This window comes from Polypterus senegalus, chromosome 16 (genome assembly GCF_016835505.1).
Source record: "Polypterus senegalus isolate Bchr_013 chromosome 16, ASM1683550v1, whole genome shotgun sequence".
In the NCBI taxonomy this organism is placed as follows: domain Eukaryota; kingdom Metazoa; phylum Chordata; class Cladistia; order Polypteriformes; family Polypteridae; genus Polypterus; species Polypterus senegalus.
In genome coordinates this window covers 16185921-16210761 of record NC_053169.1, presented here as the reverse complement: position 1 = coordinate 16210761, position 24841 = coordinate 16185921, and the positions used below count along the sequence as shown (strand labels likewise).

General features: G+C 36.6%; 1 protein-coding gene across 3 annotated transcripts in view; it reads right to left on the bottom strand.

The window, feature by feature from the left end:
- edaradd (EDAR-associated death domain) overlaps positions 1–24841 on the bottom strand; it is a 96911-nt gene that overhangs the window by 34254 nt on the left and 37816 nt on the right. For 2 of the 3 annotated variants that reach the window (XM_039738522.1, XM_039738521.1), the window contains exon 2: positions 1561–1686. The exons of the other annotated variant lie outside the window; for it this stretch is intronic. In XM_039738522.1, the coding sequence (XP_039594456.1) occupies positions 1561–1686 (126 nt within the window). The remainder of the gene's footprint in view (positions 1–1560; positions 1687–24841) is intronic. 3 annotated transcript variants of the gene reach the window in all.

Sequence of the window (24841 nt, the reverse complement as noted above, 5' to 3'; positions counted from 1 at the left end):
GGGTAATTTAGAAACTGATTAAGACAAGTAACATTAGTGCTGCTTATTGTCATATGCACTCTGACAAAATTCATTACCAAAATGAGATACTTCTATTTTGTAAATGCTCCTGGTACTCCATATGATTTTGTACTGTCCACCTGGGAAGGTATTTGGGAAAACCCACTATCTGGTCCCTCATCTCAGAATCACTTTCCTTAGTCCTCTCTATTGATACTCCTTTCTCGCATCCATATTTTCTTCCTCTTGGACCTCCCTCCTCTCTTGCCTTCATACAATGGCAATTTCTTTTTTTTTTCTTTTTTTTTTATTCACTTCTTTGTTAATTTTATTGCAATCCATACAAAGCAATCAGGTTTTCACAAAAAGAAAAATTGAGTTACAACAGCAATTTCTCTCCTCATGCACTAATGCACCCAGGTGGGAGACTGGAACCAATCCTATCACCACTGAGTTAAGAGAGAAGCCAACCCTGTAAAATGCTAGCATCCACTGCAAGACTAAATGATTTTAATGTGACAGCAGTTTCACCACTCCCACCTCTCACCGCCAGAATGTATCTGTTTATGATACATGATTCTGACATAACTGCATCTTTTCACACAGAAGCCTTTCCTTGTTAAAAATGGGAAAGGCAATGCTGAATTTATGGTATGCCGTAGCTCATCCACGGATAAATATGAATTTAGTAGTCACCTCAAATGAAAATGTGTTTTGTTTTGTTTCATCACTGCATATAATTGTTTTTGGTAAACTCATTTATTTCATTACAGAGAACTGTTGTATAATAAAAATCGGAATGGAATTGTATATCCCAAGGGTTTGTCAAGACAACACTTTAAACACTTCAATGGATTTTGTGGGACACAACAACACACCTCTTTTTTTAACTATTATGTTTTACTATAAGCTGTCTTTCAACTATGTTCTTTCTCTGCCTTAGCAACTTCCAATGAAGTTGGTTAAATGTCCATTGTACTTATTGATGTGACAATTAATACACATGATGAGATCATTTTTATACCATTGTTAACATGTCTGATACTATGTACAATAATGCAAATACTAGCAGAATTGCAACAGTGGAACAGATTAAATTATGTGAAGTAGGCAACAATAAGGAAGAAAATAAACAACATGTTACAAATTAAAGAAAACAATAACCTTGCCAAAAGTAGATATTATAGAAAATGGTGACTAACGTTGATTTTAGGCATGTAAACTTAAGAGAAATAAATATTTTGAATAAATATGTCTCAAAATATTTAGAAATGCTTTAATTACGCAATGTAGCTTTTGCAGATTTCTTTCCAAAGAATGTTAAGAATGTGTCAGTAAATTGGAAGCAAGAATAATAATGGTATAAAAGGTAGCAGAAAAAATACATTTCACGTTCCAGGTCAAAAAAGCGTTTCATACAGAGTTTTGACAGTTTTGTTAGTCGGCAAATGAGAATGAAAGAACAAGCGCTTACATATTTACAGTACGTGTGCGTGCGAGTAGTGCGCAAAATGTGCCATAAACAAATTCTAGGTTAGTGACCACTATCATTTTAAATACCTGTAGTAGGAAAAAGGATTGTTTCCCCAGTAGTATCATACTTTAAAATTAACAGAGCAGAGCTCCGTTGCTGCGAGAGTCTGCAAGTGGTCAGTGTGTCCGGGGTCTGAGAGAAGAGCAGCAAATCTGCACGGAGAAAGACAGACAGAAAATATAAAGATTTTAGTGAGTTTCTAGAAACTATTACAGGCATACAAAAATAAGTCATTTTAAATTTTGTCTTTGCTTTCAGTAGAAAAATCAATACAAAGAAAATTTGTTATTTGACTATAGAAATTTTTTTTTGTGAAGGAACCTAAACTGCATTGAAGTGTTTTCACAGTTTAAAACATAAAAAGCTAATCTTGTTTAACAGAAATAATTAACATAAGTAATTTAATTAAATATTACATACAACTTTTGAAAGTGAAAACTAATTTCATGAAATAGATAGAACAGACAGAACTTTATTTGTCACTGGGGGAAATTTGGCAATTTAAATACACATTCCAGGTATGATGCATACAGGGTGGTCCAGATCTAATTATGCAGATCCAGAGCGTCTGGATGACTTTGATTTATGTGGGGACGATTCCAGTTCAGCACAAAGACAATTCTTCATGTTATCAGTTCGCACACTTCGCGATGGTCCAGGATTTTTTGGGTGATTTTCTATGTAATAAACTTAATACGTTATAGCGTAATGAAAATTGCATAATTAGATCTGGACCACCCTATACTTTCCACTGACAGTAAGCAAAATCCATTTTGATTACTGTACATATGCTTTTATATTAATTATGTATTTTATGTCATTTTTATGGTCAGTACCATCAAAAGGTGCTATCAGAATGTGCTTCAAAAGTGAATTTTTTGAAGATAATCAAAACTTTTTCCTGGAAAGAGATAATGTTATTTGCCCTTATCCAGAGCATGTGATGCTGTCCAACTGTTTCCTACTCGTATATGCGTGTATAATACCGTATATACTATGTAAAATGACATACTGTAAGAAAATGTATAGGATAATGTGATTGGATCTATTCAGTTATCCATTCTTTTGTACCCTCTTAAACATTTGTGAAGTGCATTATTATCATATATTATTATCAAATGACTGAATGACTTGAATATTTCATACATCTGGTTCCCATTATGCTAAAAATACTGTTTGATATGATGAAACAATAAACCAAAAGCTTTACGTTCAATACTGTGTGTTATAATGGTGTTGGTCTTGCGTAAAAGGTGAGGAATTACTTTTTAACTTGTGGAAGGTATATGACGTCTGCCTGTGTTTGTAGTGTGTATTCTTCTTTAATTCGACTTCTGTTTGTAAAGGGATGGGTACAAGGACAGTGGAAAGAATTCTGTAGAACAGGACACAACCAACAGAATTGTTAATGTTATAAATGTGATTTACAGTTGATTGATTCAAAGCAAAAACTGTTAAAAATCTTAGCAGCAAATACTTAAATTTGCACTTGTTACTATATAGTGGGTTTGAATAAATGTGTACAAACAAAAAAAAAGGAAATTACTTTCATGTACTGAAAAGCAATGTTTTCTGTGGCTATCTTTCTATCACATTCTAAAAAACAGCGTGTCTTTGAGTTATAGTAAAAATCATGATTAATTTTGTTCCATCATGGCCTCTTTTTAATTGCTTTTTAAAAATTATGTCAAAGTAGTTACATTGGTTGTTGATTCGTATTGCAAACGGTGTGCGTTGCATTTCACAGGGAGTGTTCGTGAATGTGGCTGTCAGAACATACACAAACCTAGGTGACACTGTGGAAAGTGCCGTCACCCTGTGCATGAGCAGAAAGCAGTAAGGACTTTGTTAGGATTTAGAAATGTCTGGCTCATATGAATGACTAGCAAAATACCCGCGCTTCGCAGCGGAGAAGTAGTGTGTTAAAGAAGTTATTAAAAAGAAAAGGAAACATTTTAAAAATAACGTAACGATTGTCAATGTAATTCTTTTGTCACTGTTATGAGTGTTGCTGTCATCAAGGATTTGATTATCATTATTTCTTTCAATCAGGTTCGTATTTGGAGGATGTGTTGTGTTCAAGTTATATTCCGTGTTTGTCAACCGTTGTAAAGATAACAGGTTTCATTCATCGAAGTGTTCACTACCCAAATCGGTACTCGTGAATCTAAGATGTTTAATAGCCATTCCCAGTATTAAGTTGTGGATTTGCCTGCAAATATTTAGCGACAGCCTGTCTATGAACATAATTTAAACTTAAGCTTTACATCTTGCTTTCCTATTGATATGTCTACAAAGGCTTGTTCAGCGTCAGAGGGTTGTTCGTTTCCTACTGCATCAATAAGCAGCTCGTCTTCCTCTTTATCTGAGGCATCACACACTGCATGCACGGGTTTACCTTTCCCAGTCCTGCAAAGTCAGTTCACGTGAGCCGCTCGGAGTACATGCATCGAAGGTTCTCAACTGTGCTTGTGCTATGTCATGCGATTTTGCGATGTCCATGGCTTTATTTAATGTTAGCTAAGACCCAGCACTTAAAAGTTTCTCTCGCACTTTCGCTGAGTTTGTGCCAAACACTAGTTTATCCCTGACCATCTCATCTTCGTTTGCATAAGCACAGTCCTTCACCCGCGAATATTTCGTGGCAGCATGTCTATTGGATAGCTGCTGATAGACGGCCTTATATAGGCAGGCACTCAATTACGTGGGAGGCGTGACGATAAGGGACGCAACTCCGCCTCACACTGGGACCGAGCTGCAGGCTATGGCCGTATATATGTACGTAAGTAGGTTCCAGTTATGACAGTTACGCATAGAATTTCGAAATGAACCTGCCTAACTTTTGTAAGCTGTAAGGAATGAGCTTGCCAAATTTCAGCCTTCTACCTACACGAAAAGCTGGAGAATTAGTGACATTGGAAACTTCAATATGGCGGCTGACAGTGGCATCATACCACTGAAATAAGTACGTACATCAGTTTTGGTTAGCGCAGGGAAACTACCTACCAAATTTCGTGAAGATGGGGCCATAAATAAGAAAGTTCAACATGGCGAATGTTGTCAACCGTTATGACCGTTACGCGTAGAATTTCGAAATGAAACCTGCTTAACTTTTGTAAGTAAGCTGTAAGGAATGAGCCTGCCAAATTTCAGCCTTCTACCTACACAGGAAGTAAAAGAATTAGTGACGTTGGAAAGTTCAATATGGCGGCTGACAGTGGCATCATACCACCGAAATAAGTACGTACATTGGTTTCGGTTAGCGCAGGGAAGCCGCCTACCAAATTTCGTGAAGATGGGGCCATAAATAAAAAAGTTCAACATGGCGGACGTTGTCGACCTTTATGACCGTTACGTGTAGAATTTCTAAATGAAACCTGCTTAACTTTTGTAAGTAAGCTGTAAGGAATGAGCCTGCCAAATTTCAGCCTTCTACCTACATGGGAAGTTGGAGAATTAGTGATGAGTGAGTGAGTGAGTGAGTGCTTTGCCTTTTATTAGTATAGATGAAGATGATCTGCCTTCCTGTGTAGCACAGGTCTGTTATGCCAGGTACATGGTCTGAACACTCGTCACAGCAGCAGGTGGTGCATGGACCTCTTATGAAAGCAGGCACTCCCAGTCACTAGATTACTGTAAGGGTCTTCAGTTGGTGAAGTTGTTTTTTGTGTTAGACTTGCAGTGTGACCACTAGACTGCAGTTGATGTGTCGGTGATGTAGCATGGTGCGTGCTAGTAGTCTGGCCTGTCACTGCTATGTGAGGTGTGAATGGCGTGTCAAAGGCTTAAATTGCAGATATTGTGGGCCGCACATGCAATTCACAAATCATATCCATACGAGACCAGTAGTGTGATTGATCTGCCATAGTTGTTTTGTCAGCTAGGTTGGAGAATGGGGCATGCAGCTGTACATATCTATGAGGTCAGACATACTGCAGCATCTGTGCTGACTGTGAGAGAAACATGAAGCCTAAGTTTGGTCTCGCTGTTATCCAATGGTACATGTCAATGGTCTCGTTGCATGTGTCACGGCATAAGCTGACTGTTGAGACCAAGATCAAGCTTCAAAGGCCAGGGTGCATGAATTTTTTCGTCACAGGACAGACAGACAAGTCTAACCATTTTATATATACAGGTCATATCCCGTTATAGCAAATACCAAAGTAACAAAATATTCAGAGTAATGGATAATTTGTGTTGGTCCTGCACAAATATTCATACAATATCATGTGAAAACAGATTTCATGGAAAATGGCCACTGAAGATAATAACGTGATGCAAAAAATACTTGATGGTGTGCCTAAACTTTTGCCAAGTCTTGGGAAACATACAACAGGATGTCTCTTTATTTTAGACCAAAAGAAAGTGACAGTCTGTTGTGAAATTTCTGGTCTCAGGCAGTCTCGGTTAGTGTAGGTGAGACATCATATACATGGTGGAATTCTGAGTAAGTGCTCCACCAAGCATCCACGTGGGTTGTGGTGTCGTATGCGGATACTGTACTGTTCGAGTCTCATAGCGTTTTTCAAGGTTTTCTTTGAGATGAGCAAAAAAAAAAAAGTGAGAAACAGTGTCAGATAACACTGAAAGAAAAAAATTAACAATCTTGGAAAAAGTTGATTCTGGAATGAAGAAAAGTGACATGGCGAAAGCATTCGGAATCACGTTTTCAACGCTGTCAATAATTTTGAAGGATTGAAGAAAATAGAAGACAAAGTTAAAGTTTGGGTATTGGGACCTGAACGAAAAACATTTGAAGCATTTTTATATTTCTATTAAAAAAATAAAATCTCATTTTCATTCTGTATTTATATGTGTATTTCTATTAAAAAAAGTTACATCTAACATCTCCTTTTCACATAAAACATTTTTTGCAGTTTTTTTATACAGGTATTGATAAGTTTGGGTCATAGAGTTAGTTGCAGGAGAGACAGGAAGGTGAGTCTAGGTTGGACGTTAAATGTTCTAAACATTGTGAGACAAGCAAGTTACGTGGAAAAGACACAGCATAGCAGCTACAGAGCTGTCCTTGAGCGTCCGCTGTTAAAGATGGTGAATCGTCGGTGACCCCCGTCACAATAGTATCCGTATTTTCCTTATATTCGTTATGATGAAATTTCCGTTACAATGAAATATTTATATGGTCCTATCAATTTCGTTACAATGGGATTCCACCTGTATACATATACATAGATACAAGTAGAAGTAATAGTTGATGTTACTAAAATAGGCCTAATCTTGTCTTTTATGATAGAATAGCAGAATACCCGCGCTTCGCAGCGGAGAAGTAGTGTGTTAAAGAAGTTATGAAAAAGAAAAGCAAACATTTTAAAAATAACGTAAGATGATTGTTAATGTAATTGTTTTGTCATTGATATGAGTGTTGTCATATCTATCTATTTATATATATATATATATTTATATTTATATATATCTGTATATATATATATATATATCTGTATATATATATATATATATATATATATATATATATCAAAATACCTGCATTGGCAGGAGAAGTAAAAAGAAAAGGAAACATTTTAATAATAACGTAACATGATTGACAATGTAATTGTTTTGTCATTGTCATGAGTGTTGCTGGCATATATATATATATATATATATATATATATATATATATATATATATATATATATATATATACACACACACACACACACAGACACATATATAAACATATATATAAATATATATATATACACATCTATACACATATATACACAGTTATATATATATACACACATACATATATATACATATATATACACACACACACATATATACATACTGTATATACACATATACATACAGTATCTGTATACTGTATATACACATATATATACAAATCTACATATATATATCCACATATATATATTAGGTGGGACTCGATTAAAAAATTAATCCAATTAATTAGAGGCTGTGTAAGAATTAATCTTGATTAATCGTATGTAATCGCACACGTAAATTTGCCCCAAATCGCAAATGTTTTTTTTTAATTTAAAAGGGTTTTAGTGGGCTTACAGAATCAAATAATAGACATGGACATGAATATTGTAAACTGAAGCTGTTTTAATTTCTGAAAAAAAGCTTTAAACTGCATTTGAATTCAAAACATAAACAAAAATATCATCCCTGGTTAAAATTGGGCAGACTTAAAAATAAAGTGGTAGTTTAAGTACTTTAAGTACATTTTCAGAATAGTATTGTCTTTAAATAATAATAACCAAAATTTCAACATAAAGTGCAGTTTTTCTTCTTAAAAAATAAGTCAGAAACATAAAAGGTAATTTGACCAACTTAATCTTTAAACTCTGAGTAACATTAGCCAAAATTATTTTGTACATTAGGCTAAAACAGTGTGATCATTGAACATTTTGTAATTAGATGTAATTAGAATTACTAACGGTCACGGAAGTCCAATGATCCCCAGTAAGAGCCACAAAGTCCGCTTTCTGTAATGCATCTAATTTTGCTTGCTTTTCAGTGTGCACAAAACCATGCTTTTATCAAGGCTTCACTCGGTAGTCGAAATGATCAGTCGTAGGAACGCGCTTTATTCCGACTCTAACATTTTTGTAGCTGTGATGTGTGCATCAGTGTAATGGATGTACCAGGAAATCATGCATTGACAAAAGTTCCCGCTTGCTTGGAATTGAAAGTGTGATTAAATGCGTTATTTTTAACGCTTATGGAGTACATGCATGAAGCTTCTCAGCTGTGCTTGTGCTAAGAAAGGGAAACATTTTAAAAATAACGTAACATGATTCTGCTAACCTAATATTTTTTCATACGCCCCAAACCAAGGAGATGCGAAGGTAAAATGAATCGGGTAGCGCGCGTACATACTCAGTGCATCCCTCTCGGAATCAACCTCAATGTCGGCGTTAGAGGTAAGACTCTACAATTAGCCACAGCGTGTGGCTTGTCTATGCGAGTATGTATTGTAGATCGGGTATATATATACATTTATATATATATACCGCGTATCGCAGTGGAGAAGTAGAAGTTATGAAAAGAAAAGGGAACATTTTAAAAATAACGTAACATGATTGTCAATATACAGTAATTGTTTTGTGAGTGTTATTGAATGTTGCTGTCATCAAGGATTTGATTATCATTATTTGTTTCAATCAGGTCGTATTTGTATGTGTTGTGTTCAAGTTACATTCCGTGTTTGTCAATCGCTGTAAAGATAAGAGGTTTCATTCATCGATTAGTTTCTTACTGCATCAATAAACAGCTCGCCTTCCTCTTTATCTGAGATGTGACAAACTGCATGCACGGGTTTTTTTACACTGTCTTCCTTTAGCGGGACATTCACTTTTTCCACCGTGTGCTTTGTTTCCGCAGTAGCTGCACTTATGAATATGATTGTATGTATCAGACGCGTCATATTTTTTGCTGCCTTCTCAATTGTGTAATTCGGTTTTGTTCAGCACTCTTTGGAACTGTTGCTTTTGTCTGTGCACTGCGCCAGTTCACGGAGCCGCTTGGTGTTCTTGCATCGAAGGTTCCCAGCTGTGCTGGTGCCATCTCGTAATGTCAGCTAAGACCTGGCACTTAAAAGTTTCTCTCGCAGTTTCAATGAGTTTGTGCCAAGCACCACCCTGACCATCTCATCTTCCTCTGCATAAGCACAGTCCTTCACCCGTGAATATTTACCGGCAGTGTTTGTATTGGATTGCCGCTGATGGACGGCCTTATATGGGCAGGCACTAAATTACAAACGCTAGTGGCAGCCTGTCTATGAACTTAATTTAATATAAACTTACGGTTCACGCCGTGCTTTGTTTCCGCAGTAGCTGTACTTATGAATATGCTTGTATGCATCATTTGCTTCATAATGTTTTTCTGCCTTCTCAATTGTGAAATGGCGTTTTGCGCTCATCGCTGTTTGGAGTTCTTCCTTGTTCTCTACGTACTTACGTAGGAGGCGTGATGATGTCACACGAAACTCCCCCACGCCATCTCCAACTCAACTCCATTACATTATATGGAGAAAAATAGCTTCCAGTTATGACCCTTACGCGTAGAATTTCGAAATGAAACCTGCCCAACTTTTGTAAGTAAGCTGTAAGGAATAAGCCTGCCAAATTTCAGCCTTCTACCTACACGGGAAGTTGGAGAATTAGTGATAAGTCAGTGAGTGAGTGAGTGAGTGAGTGAGTCAGTGAGTGAGTGAGTGAGTGAGGGCTTTGCCTTTTATTAGTATAGATTCTACTCCATCTAGATTTTGTTGTTTTAGTTCCGAGAAAAATGATGAAGTAATGGCATATACAGTAGTAAGAACTGTATTTTGTGGTATAAGGTATAATTCTTTATTTAGATATTTTTGTTTAATTGTTTTACTTTAATCATGTTTCAGCTAAACAAATGATGTAATCCATCTGGTTCCTTAAACCACTTAGTTCACTTAACCACTGTCCCCGCTCCCATAACTCAGCACTGAAAAAAGCCAGAACGAAAATGTCTGTATATACTTAGTTTATTCCAGACGTAAAATGGAAGAAAACAACAACAAAAACAAACATAAAAAAATAAAAATGCACTGAACTTCTGTGAAGCAACTGCAACAGACGGCAGAATATGTATGAATTGCAGTACAAAGTCCCTAGTCTAGTGTACAAAATGTAAGGTCTCCATGTGTCTGGTGGTAAACAGAAATTTTTTCAAGGTCTGACATGAGAAATAAAATTGAAATCAATGATTTGGGTGAGTACATAATTTTATGTATATAGTTACAGATTTTTGTACTTGATGCTTCAGAGTGATATTTAGTGTATGCTTGTGTGTGTATTTATATATATATATATTTATATATGCATACTGTATACACAGACACACATAGATAAATGTTTTTTAAATAAAAAAATATAACCTACTGCAATACTTGTTTTGGGGGATTATTTATGTTCAAGAGACTTATTCCAAACAGGGGCACAACTTGTGCCAAAAAAAGTAACTTTTGTTTATGGGATAATGTTATACACTATGGAATATGATATCTAAACTTCATCCAATGATAGCTGACAGATTGGGGCACATAAGAAACTTGAGTCCTGGGCCGTGCATCAATAAACGTCTTGGTTATGTACTGTAAACCACAGTTTTGTTGAGAGAAATCACTGAAGTACCAATTTTTTTTTTTGTTTTTAATTAGTTGCTATTGGTGTAAACAAAGGCTTTAAATCAGGGGTCTCCAACCTTTATTCCCTGAGAGCTACTTTTACAAAATGAAAACGGCCGAGAGCTCTTCCTGTTTCCTAACGTTTATTCTCATAGCCTATTTCAACCCAAAAAGCTTGTTTTACCTGAACATTTACAAAATGTTGATGTCCACAACTCACATTTTGCATTAAAACTTCACAAAAATATTGAGTTTACCTGCAAGTGCATTTTGTGTATCTGTAAGCATTTGTGTACCTCACAAAATTGAATTAAAACTTGAATGCTGTAACAATGCAATTACAAATACACAGATATTACATATTCATTTGTCATTTTGTTACATGTCACTATTTCACTTCACAAGAGTATTCACATGTCCAGTTGCATGTATGATGTGTTTTTTAGTTAGTCAGATGACTGACACTGCATGGAGTCAACAAGAGAGGTGTATGGTGAATTGTAGACACTGAGGTTCAATCTTAGTCATTTAAATGTTCATCTGTCAGTCTTGTTCTGAACTTTCATTTCATGACATTCATGTCTGACTCACAGAGGTATGGAGACCCAAACAAAGCAGACATTTTCAGAGCTGCTTGGTGAAGATTCTTATGGTTATCTGGCTCTACTAAGCTCCAGAAATGCTGAGAATGCTGTTGAGACTTCAACTGCACATTATTTTGAAGGTTTACTAATATATAATATATAAAATCCAATGTCTATCTGTCTGTCTGTCTGTATGTATGTCTGTTCGCTTTTCACAAGAGAACTACTTAACGGATTTAGATCTGTTTTTTTCTATAATCTGTATGAAAATTCCAGTTGATTTTGCGACTTCTTTCATTTCGCTATGTATCACAGTTTGCTTGGGTTACCGATTTATTTGCGTGAATCTGTGTCAGACACAGCGGGCAGAGGGGCGGGGCCCTCCTTACTCATGCTGCAGCCTTGGGGTGTGTACCTTACCCTCGCTTAGTTAGCAAACGAGAGAACTACTTAAAGAATTTAGATCAGGTTTATTTTTTATAATTTGCTTGAGCATTCTGATTGATTTTGCGACTTCCCTCATAGCGCTAAGAATCAGAGTTCGCTTTTGGTACGGATTTATTTGTGCGATTCCCAGAGACACTCAGTGGGCCGATGAAAGGGGCCTTCCTCACTTGCGCACTAGCTTCGAGGTGTGTTCCTTAACTCTGCTTAGCTAGCTAATGAGAGAGCAATTGAGTTCAACTTTGTTTGATATTTAAAATAAAGTGTTACTTAGGTCTTGATGAGTTTGAGTGCGGATATTCTCTTAAGTGCATGCCACATTGAAAAGATAGATTGCAATTGAGATTGTGGATCATGATTTTATGTCAATTTGTCTAATCAAGTTTTCATAATAATATAATATAATAATGTGAAGTGTTGTACTTGCGACTATTCATTTATTTGCAACTCCTTTATTGCATCAACACAGTAATAGCCATTTCCTTTTTGGTATGTAATTTAGGCACAATAATGCCAAGCACCTCTTAGTGCATAAGGGATTCATTGAAATTTTAATATTTCACAGAAAGATGTATAATATGTATATAGTCAAACATGAAAGGCTGGTAAGTGCCTTATGGGGTCTTGTTTAATAGTGCTCAGGGGAAGAATAAAGATGATGGACTGTCCCAAACCTTACAAAAATCTTAAGCAAACATGTCAAAAAACAGAATCCAATACACAACACCAAATAGCAGGAATCAAAACTAGTAAATTCAAAAACAACACAAGAATCACAAGTCAAATCAGGAATCACAAAGTAACAAAGTTGAAGCTGAAGTAACAGCTTCAGCTACTTCTCATAACTATTTGTTGTGGCATTACCCCAGTTGCATACTTAGATGGTCATGCCTCCTAGGGCTATACATACAGGAGTCAGGGCAAATAATAAAAACAAACCAAACACTAATTAACAGACAGAATGAAAACAAAGAAAACAATTAACAACATAATGCATAAAATAATACTTGAAAAGAAACTATAAGATTACATAAAAAAAATTAGTGAAAGCCACTGCAACATCCCAATCTGAAACATAATTTAACAAAGCTTGTCAATCCTATTCATATTATTTATCCAAAATAACATCAAGTTGAGTGTTGAAGGTCCCCAAAGCACTTCTTTCTACCACATCAATTGGTAAATTATTTCACATCTCTATTTGAAACCTCTCTAATGTTTATGCTAAATCTGCCCTTAACTAATTTCTATTCGTGTTCCTGTTTTTTTTTTTGGAAAGAATGTATTTTAAAGTAAGAGCTTGGATCCAATATACCAAATTTCCTTTATAATTTTGAGCACACCAATCATTTCACTTCTCGATCTGTGTTTGAATACAGTAAAAAAAGGTTTAACTCTTTCTGCCTTTCCTTATAGCTCATATCTCTCCAAGTCACTCTTTTGTTAGTTCTGCTATGTCCTTTTTCTAACATTTTTTATAATTAGATACCAAAAAACTGTACACAACATGGCCTCTATAGCATAATATATGACTTAAGCATAACATTCCTTGACTTGTTCTCTGCTATACAACATAACACCCAATTTCTTCTGTACAGTCTGGATGTACTGTAGATAGAGATGAGTCCATTATGACACCTAGGTCATTCTGACAAGATGCATGTTCAAGTTTTGAACCTCCCACTGTATATTCAAATGTAATATTTTTAATCTCTGTGTTATTTACATTACATTTTAATCTGATACAAATCTGAATAAGCCCATATTCTGTCCAAGATCCTCTAATGATTTGCCTGATTCGACATTATCTGCCATTCCACCTAATATAGTACCATTTGCCAAATTAACCAGCTCGATCATTTAGGTAACAGCAGCAGCCCCAGAACTGAACCCTGGAAGTCACCACTTTTAACATCACCTAATTCTGCAAACATTCCTCGTGTTATAACTTTTCCATCTGATATTTAAATTATTTTGTACTTATCTATGCAGTATGGGCGGAGTGGTGGCTCTAAGGCTAGAGATCTTATGTTTTGTTTTTTTTGTTTCCTGTTAAAATTCTAGCACATTGACAAAACAAGATCCCCTATCTAAACATATGATTTCTGTTATTGCCATCAGATGTTTAGTATCTTACTTAGTAATTGCTTCCACTAATTTACCTGTGATGCACGTTAAAGGATGAGTTTTGGATTTTTCAAGTTGAAGTCATTTCTTTATAATCATAGTGTATATTATTTTGCCTCCTGAAATTGTGTTCTAAAGTGAAGTATTTTTCACACATTTTTAAAAAATACATAGGTTTTGCTTTTTAAAATGGGCTCAAGTGGTGCTAGTCTGAATATGAAAATAAAAGACGAAGTGATTCCAATGTTCTGATTTATGAAAATGCACCTTCTGCATTTCTGAGACATGGTTGTGACAAAAAAAACTGGAAGTAGTAATTTTTATGACAGATTCTTGGTATTGTGTTTTTTGAAGTAAGCATGCATTTTCTGGTTACTTGTCTGCTCGCAATGGATGTTGTGAGTGAAGATTTTACATTTTCCACTTGTAACCAATGATAACCTGCACATAAAGTGTGCTGAGTGTCTGATATAGCGGCAAAGTCTTCAGATATACATTTGCTGTCACACTGTTACAACTATGTGGTTCAGAACATGCCCGAGTGCTGGTGGCACAACCATACACAAATCACATTTTTATCTTAAGCCATACATATTTAAATCATTATGTTTTATATGAAATACATTCTGAATCACATTCAGATACAGCAGTTTGATGGCTGATGTGCATTTAAATCATGTTTTTTCCTAAACAACACTTCATATATAGATAAGTTCCCCTTTGCATCAGTCCTCCTGTAATGAGCTCAAGAGTTCCCAAGCATGTAAGTCCTAAAAATGTTTAAAAATGCCCACTAGAGAGGGATATTGCCATCTAATCCCAGCTAGTAACAATGGCAAACACATAATCTTTATAGAATTGAAAGATTTATTTTTCAAAATTTACTTTGTAACAAAAAGTAAACTATGTGGAGCACAAAAAGCCTTTTTGGTGTTGCCTGACACAATAAAAGCAAACTAAAGCAAACCAAGTCCCAATACAAAATCCAAGGCAAAGTCAAAAAACATAGCACAGTATCAAAATATTCACAAAATCACAAAGCAAAGAAGAATCACAGTGATCACTCACCACTCCCAAGCACATTCAAAGGAACTGCCACAAACTATGCGTTTCCCCATCTTACAGTTGAGGGCAGTCCCTTGTGGTGATGGGTAGGTGGCTCCACCTCCTGGGGAACCATTTTCAAAACACAAGGCACATAATACAAACACGTGCAATAAAGCAAACAATAAACAAAAGTAACACTAACACAAATCAAAGACCCAACAATAAACAAAAAAACAGAAAAAAGAATATAAACTCCAGCCAGGGGAGGAACCCTGGCTGAAATATAACACCACCCAGATAAAGTGTTGATGCAATTTCAAGTGTGTCAGCATCAAAAATAGAAAAATTATTATTTACTAGCAAAATACCCGCGCTTCACAGCGGAGAAGTAGTGTGAAACATTTTGAAAATAACGTAATATGATTGTCAATGTAATTGTTTTGTCACTGTTATGAGTGTTGCTGTCATATATATATAGCAAAATACCCTCGCTTTGCAGCGAAGTAGTGTGTTAAAGAAGTTATGAAAAAGAAAAGGAAACATTTTAAAAATAACGTAAAATGATTGTCAAAGTAATTGTTTTGTGTATTTGGTGGCAGCGTCACGGAGTTGTTTTCGTCTAGCTGCATCAGAAAATGTACCACGACGTCTGACCGCCTCCTTTTTACTGTTTTCTCACAGCTTGGATTGCTGCTGTCATAATTGGTTTGAGTCTACATATATATATATACACACACATACATACATACATATATATATACACACATACATACATACATACAGTGTACATATATACATATCTACATATACACATATATATATACATACCTATGTACATCATATATACACATACATACATACATACATACACACACACAAATTATATATATGTGTGTGTGTGTGTGTCTGTAGAGTGGTTTCGGGTAAACTACATTTTAAAGACGGAGTAACACAACAGGTAAGTAGTACTAACAGCAGCTAAAACGTATATGGATCATCTGTTGGTAGTAGATCCCTTTTGAAAGGCGCTACACGATGGCTGTGGTATAGAAATTACATTTTCTATGTGAATGCCCAAATTTCTGCCTCTGGTAATGTGCCTTACCGGCATTACCAGCAGTTAAAGAAAATTAGTTGTGTGTCATCAGCAGTGTTAAGAGAGAGAGGCATTGGTTTGGGATAAAAGGAAAAAAGATGTAAAGAAAGGAAAGTTGCCTTTTTCTTTTATATAGTGTAGAGAGACGTCTTCGCTGACGATATGAGCGCCTTTTGTGGACAGTCGCAGTGGGTCTTGTGTAGACTGGTGAGACGTCCCAGCCATTAATCAGCTGTGATGGCACTGTCGGTCCTCCACTCCTGTGCGTGTCTTCATAATCCGAGCTGATGACCTCATAATCGTATACGTGCAAAAGAAAGTGCGAAGCGCCTTAATATTAGTTTCCCGCGGTGTAGAAAAGGGATCCCGTGTTTGCAGTTGTCTGGGCTATAGCTCAGGGGGAGGATGAAAAAAATTAAAAGTGCTCACTTTGACTTAAAGGCCAAAGCGCAGTCAGCGTCTCAAAGGCCGGCACAGCTATGCGCGAGCGCCAACTACTCGAGTTTTGTAGGTCAGGAGACGCCACTTTTTGCAGACACGTTCACGTGATCAAAAGTCTCAGTGCTCTTTGGAGGTCATTCATATATATATAGCAAAATACCCGCGCTTTGCAGCGGAGAAGTAGTGTGTTAAAGAAGTAATTAAAAAGAAAAGGAAACATTTTAATAATAACGTAACATGATTGACATTGTCATGAGTGTTGCTGTCATATATATACAGTATATATATATATATATATATATATATATATACTAGTAAAATACCAGCTTGGAGAGAAGTAGTGTGTTAAAGAAGCAATGAAAAGAAAAGGAAACATTTTGAAAATAACGTAGCCTGATTGTCAATGTAATTGTTTTGTCACTGTTGTGAGTGATGAGTGTTGTTGTCATATATATATATATATATATATATATATATATATATATATATATATATATATATATATATATATATATATATATATATATATATATATATATATATATATATATATATATATATTTACACACACACACATAAACATATATATATTAGGGCTGGGCGATATATCAAAAATTTATCGTTACCGAAATTTATGACTCTCATCAACGTCATTTTGCCCATGTCGGTAAATTCGGTATTTTAAAAAAAAAGAAAAGGCATGTGCAGGTTGGCGATGTTCATGTCCCTTTAAGACGCTGTGCTACGTTACAGACTTGACGGGTGGAGTCACATGACTCTACTACCTGTAACAAGACGAGACACGGGTGAACAAATGGAGGACGATTTAAATGTTGAAGCAGCAGCGAAAGGTAGAGCTGGTGGAGGAGGAAGAGGAGACGCCTGTTAACAAAAAAAATGCATCATCAATCGTTTGGCAACATTTTGGATTCAACAAGGATGATATTGATCAAAAAATTGTTAAATGTAAACTCTGCAAAAAGACTGTTGCATCAAGTCAAGGTAACACAACCAACCTCTTCCACCACCTGCAGCACAACCATGTGATTCAATTCGAAGACATAAAAAAAGCTCAAAGCGAGAAGAGATTAGGAGGACCAGCAAAACGTCTTCCTCCACCAGGCAGCGGTCAATAACCGAAGCATTTGCTAGTACTCAACTATATGAGCGAACTTCAAAAAGATGGCAAGAAATCACAAATGCTATAGGCTACCACATAGCAAAAGACATGGCTCCTATTGCTACAGTGGAACGCAACGGGTTCAGACACTTCATAAAAATAATTGACAAGAGATACGAACTCCCATCACGAAAATATTTTTCAAAACCTATCATTCCCAGCATGTACAGCACAGAGAAGAAAAAGGTTGCTGCTGAATTGAGATACGTTAAGCACGTTGCAGCCACATCCGATCTCTGGTCCAGCCGCACAATGGAGCCGTATATTAGTCTCACAGTTCATTACATCGACAACAAATGGGAGCTGCGTACCAGAGTGCTCGAGACGGCCTATTTTCCATCTGATCACACGGGGGAGATGGTTGGACAGGGTTGAGAGCGATGCTGTCTGCATGGGACATCAGTGAAGAGGACCTTGTTGCTATAACAACTGACAACGGCCCAAATATTGTGAAAGCTGTCAAGCTCAATAAATGGACACGGGTGCAATGTTTTGGGCACAGGCTGCACCTGGCAGTCGGTAAGTGTGTACATCTTAATATATTTGGGTGGTGACATCTGGTGTGTTTTAAAGTGACTTTAATTCTGTGTGTCATATTCAAAATTGAAAGTATTAATGTTTGAATAATGTTTATATAGGCATAAAAATACTTAAGACTGCTGAGCAGCAGTGTATCCAGAAAGTTTTTACAGAAGACTTATTGTGAGCCAGTGTTGATCATGTGCTGTGAAATGTAGCAAAATACATGATTTTTAAAATGTTTTATTACTGTGCCAACCCTTTTTAATTTTGTAAATATGGTCTGAGAGGTCTTATTTAATTCTTACTTTATTTTGCTTGCTTTATTTGAGAATTAGACCATGAATTGGGGTGATGTTGGGTGTGAAGATTTGGATAGATATGCTGCCTCAAGGCCTTAGCAGAGATAGGCCTTTGTCCATGATGGCATTACATTTGCACAATCATTGTTTACTTTGTGAATAGCCAATGTGAAACATATTTATTATTAAACTATTTTGTTTACAAGGGATACACATTTTTTAGAGAGCATGGTTACATATTGTATCCTACACTTTTTATTTTGTTCAGTTAATAAATCTTAACCACTAAAAGTACTTACTACTATTGTCTTCATTTATTTTCAGTGACATTTTACAGTCCTTTAAAGTGGTAATAATATAATTGCAATGAATAGGTCTAGGGGGAATAATATTATCAAAATAACTGGAGGAACTATGCTGCCTGCCACAGCCCCATCAAATGAAAAAAAAAAAAGTTTGTTTTTTTGGCATTTGGGGTGGTTATCGTCCATTTATCGTTATCGAGGTTAACTGCTCAATTTATCGTGATATTGATTTTAGGCCATATCGCCCATGTTTAATATATATATATACATATCTATACATATACACATATATACATACATATATATATCTACATATATACACACACATATATACACACACATACATACATACACACACATATATACACACAAATACATATATATATACATACATACACACACACATATATAAACATATATATACATATACATACATATCTACATATATACACACACAGCTATTTCGTATTAGTGCAATACGCTGTTTGTTAAAACGGTTGACTCCCGCTCTTACGTGCAATAACAAATCAAATCATTCAGTTGTGTTTGCTCATATGTCATTTTAGAGCTGGACGCCTGGCATCTTTTTTTGGCCACAAGTTCGTTTCTGTTTGGTGTGAGGTTCTGTGTTGTGGAGATTCTCAGGATGGATTGCAGGTGCTCATCAGTGAGGCGACTCCTGTGTGCTGTTTTGTTAGTCTTTATCACTGAGAAGAGCTTCTCACAAAGATATGTGCTACCAAAAATGCACAAGGTTCGAGCCGCATGTAGACGGACTTTTTTTATTCTTCAAAGTCACCAAAGCGCCGTGCAAACTCAGTGCGCAATAACTCTAGCTTCGCAATAACTTGCAGCATCATAAGGTAGACTTGATTAACGCGGTAAGTGTTCGGCAAGGCAGCTGAAGCGCTGCATTATGGGATCTGTAGTTTATTGTGTTACCAGTGCTTCATATACCCGGGCTTTAATAACAATAATACAGTATATAAAATGATCTCGGGCGGATATAATTACACGCCGGGCGGATGTGGCCCGCCCTTGAGTTTGACACATATGGACTAAATAGAACTTGAAAAGATATATTTTTCAAATGTGATCGCGCAATTCAGATAGAGTTGACGCACTACAGCCTGCATGCCTCAATGAGTCATCCTCCCCTCGCTCTTACTTTTTTACCGTTCATCTAATGAATACACTGAGTATGGCTTTACCAAAACAATCATTGATGGCGAATAAAGTATCCATTATTCGAGTATGTAGATCGGGCTATATATATACATATATATATACCCGCGTATCGCAGCAGAGAAGTAGTGTGTTAAAAAAGCTAGAAAAAGAAAAGGGAACATTTTAAAAATAACGTAACATGACTGTCAATATACAGTATTTGTTTTGTGAGTGTTACTGAGTGTTGCTGTCATCAAGGATTTGATTATCATTATTTCTTTCAATCAGGTTCGTATTTGTAGGATGTGTTGTGTTCAAGTTACATTCCGTGTTTGTCAATCGTTGTAAAGATGACAGGTTTCTTTCATCGATTCATTTCTTACTGCATCAATAAACAGCTCGTCTTCTTCTTTATCTGAGACCTGACACACTGCATGCATGGGTTTTTTTTACACTGTCTTCCTTTAGCGGGACATTGACTTTTTCCAACGTGTGCTTTGTTTCCGCAGTAGCTGGATTTATGAATATGCTTGTAAGTATCAGACGCTTCATATTTTTTGCTGCCTTTTCAATTGTGTAATTGGTTTTGTTCAGCTCTTTGGAACTGTTGCTTTTATCTGTGCACTGCGCCAGTTCACGTGAGCCACTCGGTGTACATGCATCGAAGTTTCCCAGCTGTGCTGGTGCCATCTCGTGCTATGTCCATGGCTGTATTTAATGTTACCTTAGTCCTGGCACTTAAAACTTTCTCTCGCGGTTTCGCTGAGTTTGTGTCAAACACCACCCTGACCATCTCATCTTCCTCTCCATAAGCACAGTCCTTCACCCGTGAATATTTACCCGTGGCAGTTTGCTATTGGATTGCCGCTGACGGACGGCCTTATATGGGCAGGCACTAAATTACAAACGCCAGCGCAGCCTGTCTATGAACTTAATTTAAAGTGTAGGTTTACATCGTGCTTTGTTTCAAGTAGCAGAACTCATAAATATGGTTGTATATGTCACTCGCCGCTTCTTATTGTTTCGCTGCCTTCTCAATTATATAATGCATGTTTTCTTCAGCGCTTTTTGAGGTCTTCCTGGTTTTCTATGTACTGCGTGATTACGTGGGAGGCGTGATGATGTCACACGAAACTCCGCCCCGGCGTTGAAGCTCATCTCCATTACAGTAAATGGAGAAAACTGCTTCCAGTTATGACCATTACGCGTAGAATTTCGATATAAAACCTGCCCAACTTTTGTAAGGAAGCTGTAAGGAATGAACCTGCCAAATTTCAGCCTTCCACCCACACGGAAGTTGGAGAATTAGTGATGAGTCAGTGAGTGAGTGAGTGAGGGCTTTGCCTTTATTAGTATATATATATATATATATATATATATATATATATATATATATATATATATATATTTATTGTGATATTTGGCCGGCTTATTATCTCGGCCAATACCCCCAGGCCGCCAGATGGAGCCCTCCCTGCAGTATGGAGGTGCCCGAAGACCAGCAGGGAATCATGGACGATGTAGTTTTTATCCTCAGCCCTGCTGGATACCTCAGGGGCCGCAAGAGGGTGCTGCAGGGAGGACTGAGGACTCTTTTGTGCCCTATGACCCGTAAGCTCGTCATAGGAAGAGCGACGGGCTTCCAGGGTGAAGAAAAGGACTTTTACCTGACCCGAAAGTGATTGAGTATCACATGTTCTGGGGATTGAGAACACTTCCAGGTCAGGGAATATAAAAGGACTCTGAGAGCTCCCAGACAGCAAGCTAAGCTGGGTGGAAGGCTGGCAACGCGTCTGGGAGCTGGAGGATTGTATTATTGTGTTTATTGGTGATTTTTTATGAGTATTGTGGAGGAGAGAGTGCTTTGTGCACTGTGGCATTTAAATAAAATCAATTTGAGGACTTTTACCTGGTGTCTGGAGTCGTGGACAGGGGTTCAAGGGAGCGAGAGCGCCCCCTATCTACCTCAATATATATATACATATATATACACACACACACATATATACAGTATATATATACATCCACATATATATATACATATATATATGTGCACAAAACCACGCTTTTATCAAGGCTTCCGTCGGGTAGTCTTTTGAAATGAAATTTTCCTCCAATCAGTCATAGCAACACGCTTTCTTCCAACTGTTACATTTTTGTAGCTCTGATGTGTACATTAATGTAATCGGTGTACCAGGAAATCATGCATTGCCAGAAGTTCCCCTTTGCTTGGAATGCAAAGTGTGATTAAATGCGTTATTTTTTAACGCGTTATGGAGCACATGCATCAAAGCTTCTCAGCTGTGCTTGTGCTAATAAAGGGAAACATTTAAAAAATAACGTAACATGATTCCGCGTTAACCGAATATTTTTTCATACGTCCCAAACCAAGGAGATACGAAGGTAAAATGAATCGGGTAGCGCGCGTACATACTCAGTCGGAATAAAGCGCATTCTTACGACTGATCATTTCGACTTCCCGAGCGAAGCCTTGATAAAAGCCTGGTTTTGTGCACACTGAAAAGCAAGTAAAATTAGATGCATTACAGAAAGCGGACTTTGTGGCTCTTACTGGGGATCATTGGATTTCCGTGACCGTTAGTAATTCTGATTACATCTAATTACAAAATGTTCAATGATCACACTGTTTTAGCCTAATGTACAAAATAATTTTGGCTAAGGTTACTCAGAGTTTAAAGATTAAGTTGGTTAAATTACCTTTTATGTTTCTGACTTATTTTTTTAAGAAGAAAAACTGCACTTTATATATTGAAATTTTGGTTATTATTATTTAAAGACAATACTATTCTGAAAATGTACTTAAAGTACTTAAACTACCACTTTATTTTTAAGTCTGCCCAATTTTAACCAGGGATGATATTTTTGTTTCTGTTTTGAATTCAAATGCAGTTTAAAGGCTTTTTTTTTTCAGAAATTAAAACAGCTTCAGTTTACAATATTCATGTACATGTCTATTATTTGATTCTGTCGCCCACTAAAACACTTTTAAATTAAAAAAACATTTGCGATTTGGGGCAAATTTACGTGTGCGATTACATACGATTAATCAAGATTAATTCTTACACAGCCTCTAATTAATTGGATTAATTTTTTTAATTGAGTCCCACCCCTAATATATATATATGTGGATATATACAGTATATGTAGATTTGTATATATATGTGTATATACAGTATATATGTAGATATGTATATGTGTATATACAGTATGTATATATATATGTGTGTGTGTATATACAGTATGTGTATATATGTATATGTATATATATGTATGTGTGTATATATATATATATATATATATATATATATATGCCAGCAACACTCATGACAATGACAAAACAATTACATTGTCAATCATGTTACGTTATTATTAAAATGTTTCCTTTTCTTTTTACTTCTCGCTGCCAATCACAGGTATTTTGCTATATATATATATATATATATATATAATATATATATATATATAAATAGATATGACAACAACACTCATATCAATAACAAAACAATTACATTAACAATCATCTTACGTTATTTTTAAAATGTTTGCTTTTCTTTTCATAACTTCTTTAACACACTACTTCTCTGCTTCGAAGCTCGGGTATTCTGCTAGTCTTCTATACTAATAAAAGGCAAAGCCCTCACTCACTCACTCATCACTAATTCTCCAACTTCCTGTGTAGGTAGAAGGCTGAAATTTGCCAGGCTTATTCCTTACAGCTTACTTACAAAAGTTAAGCAGGTTTCATTTAGAAATTCTACACGTAACGGTCATAGCGGTCGATAACGGTCGACAACGTCCGCCATGTTGGACTTGGCCCCATCTTCACGAAATTTGGTAGGCGGCTTCCCTGCGCTAACCGAAACCGATGTACGTACTTATTTCGGTGGTATGATGCCACTGTCGGCCTCCATATTGAACTTTCTAACGTCACTAATTATCCAACTTCCCCTGTAGGTAGAAGGCTGACATTTGGCAGGCTCATTCCTTACAGCTTACTTACAAAAGTTAAGCAGGTTTCATTTCGAAATTCTACGCATAACGGTCAACAATGTCCGCCATGTTGAACTTTCTTATTCATGGCCCCATCTTCACGAAATTGAGTAGGTGGCTTCCCTGCGCTAAATGAAACCAATGTACGTACTTATTTCGGTGCTATGACACCACTGTCAGCCACCATATTGAACTTTCCAACGTCACTAATTCTCCAACTTCCTGTGTAGTTAGAAGGCTGATCCCATCTTCACGAAATTTGGTTGGTGGCTTCCCTGCGCTAACCAAAACCGATGTACGTACTTATTTCGGTGGTATGATGCCACTGTCGGCCGTCATATTGAATTTTCCAAACGTCACTAATTCTCCAACTTCCCGTGTAGGTAGAAGGCTGAAATTTGGTACTTATTTTGGTGGTATGATGCCACTGTCGGCCGCCATATTGAACTTTTTAACGGTCTTTGTTACTTATGGGCCCATCTTCAAGAAATTTGGTACACGGGTTCCCAATGCTAACTGAATCCTACTTACGTACATATATACGTCCATAGCCTGCAGCTCGGTCACCGTGTGAGGCGCCGTTGTTGGCTGCCTGCCTATATATGGCCATCCGTCGCTCCAGTCTCTACATTCCCTTCCTTGCTTCGCCACGGGATTCACGTCTCCCTGCTGTTAACTACAGCCTTTTTATTTAATCCACGGCTTCTCTGCTGTTTTATTGTTCATTTATTACGATTATAGTTATTGTGTAGGTATTTTAGACTTACTTTACATTGTTCAGGTACCCATTTCCTTTATCATTCCAACCGTACCCCCATTAACATGTCTATCGAGGTGATCACCATCGATCAAAGAACTGTCACTTACCGAGTGGTTTCCATGTCCGGAGATGGCACCTACCTTTTCCATTCTCTTTGTTACATATTGCACGGCCAT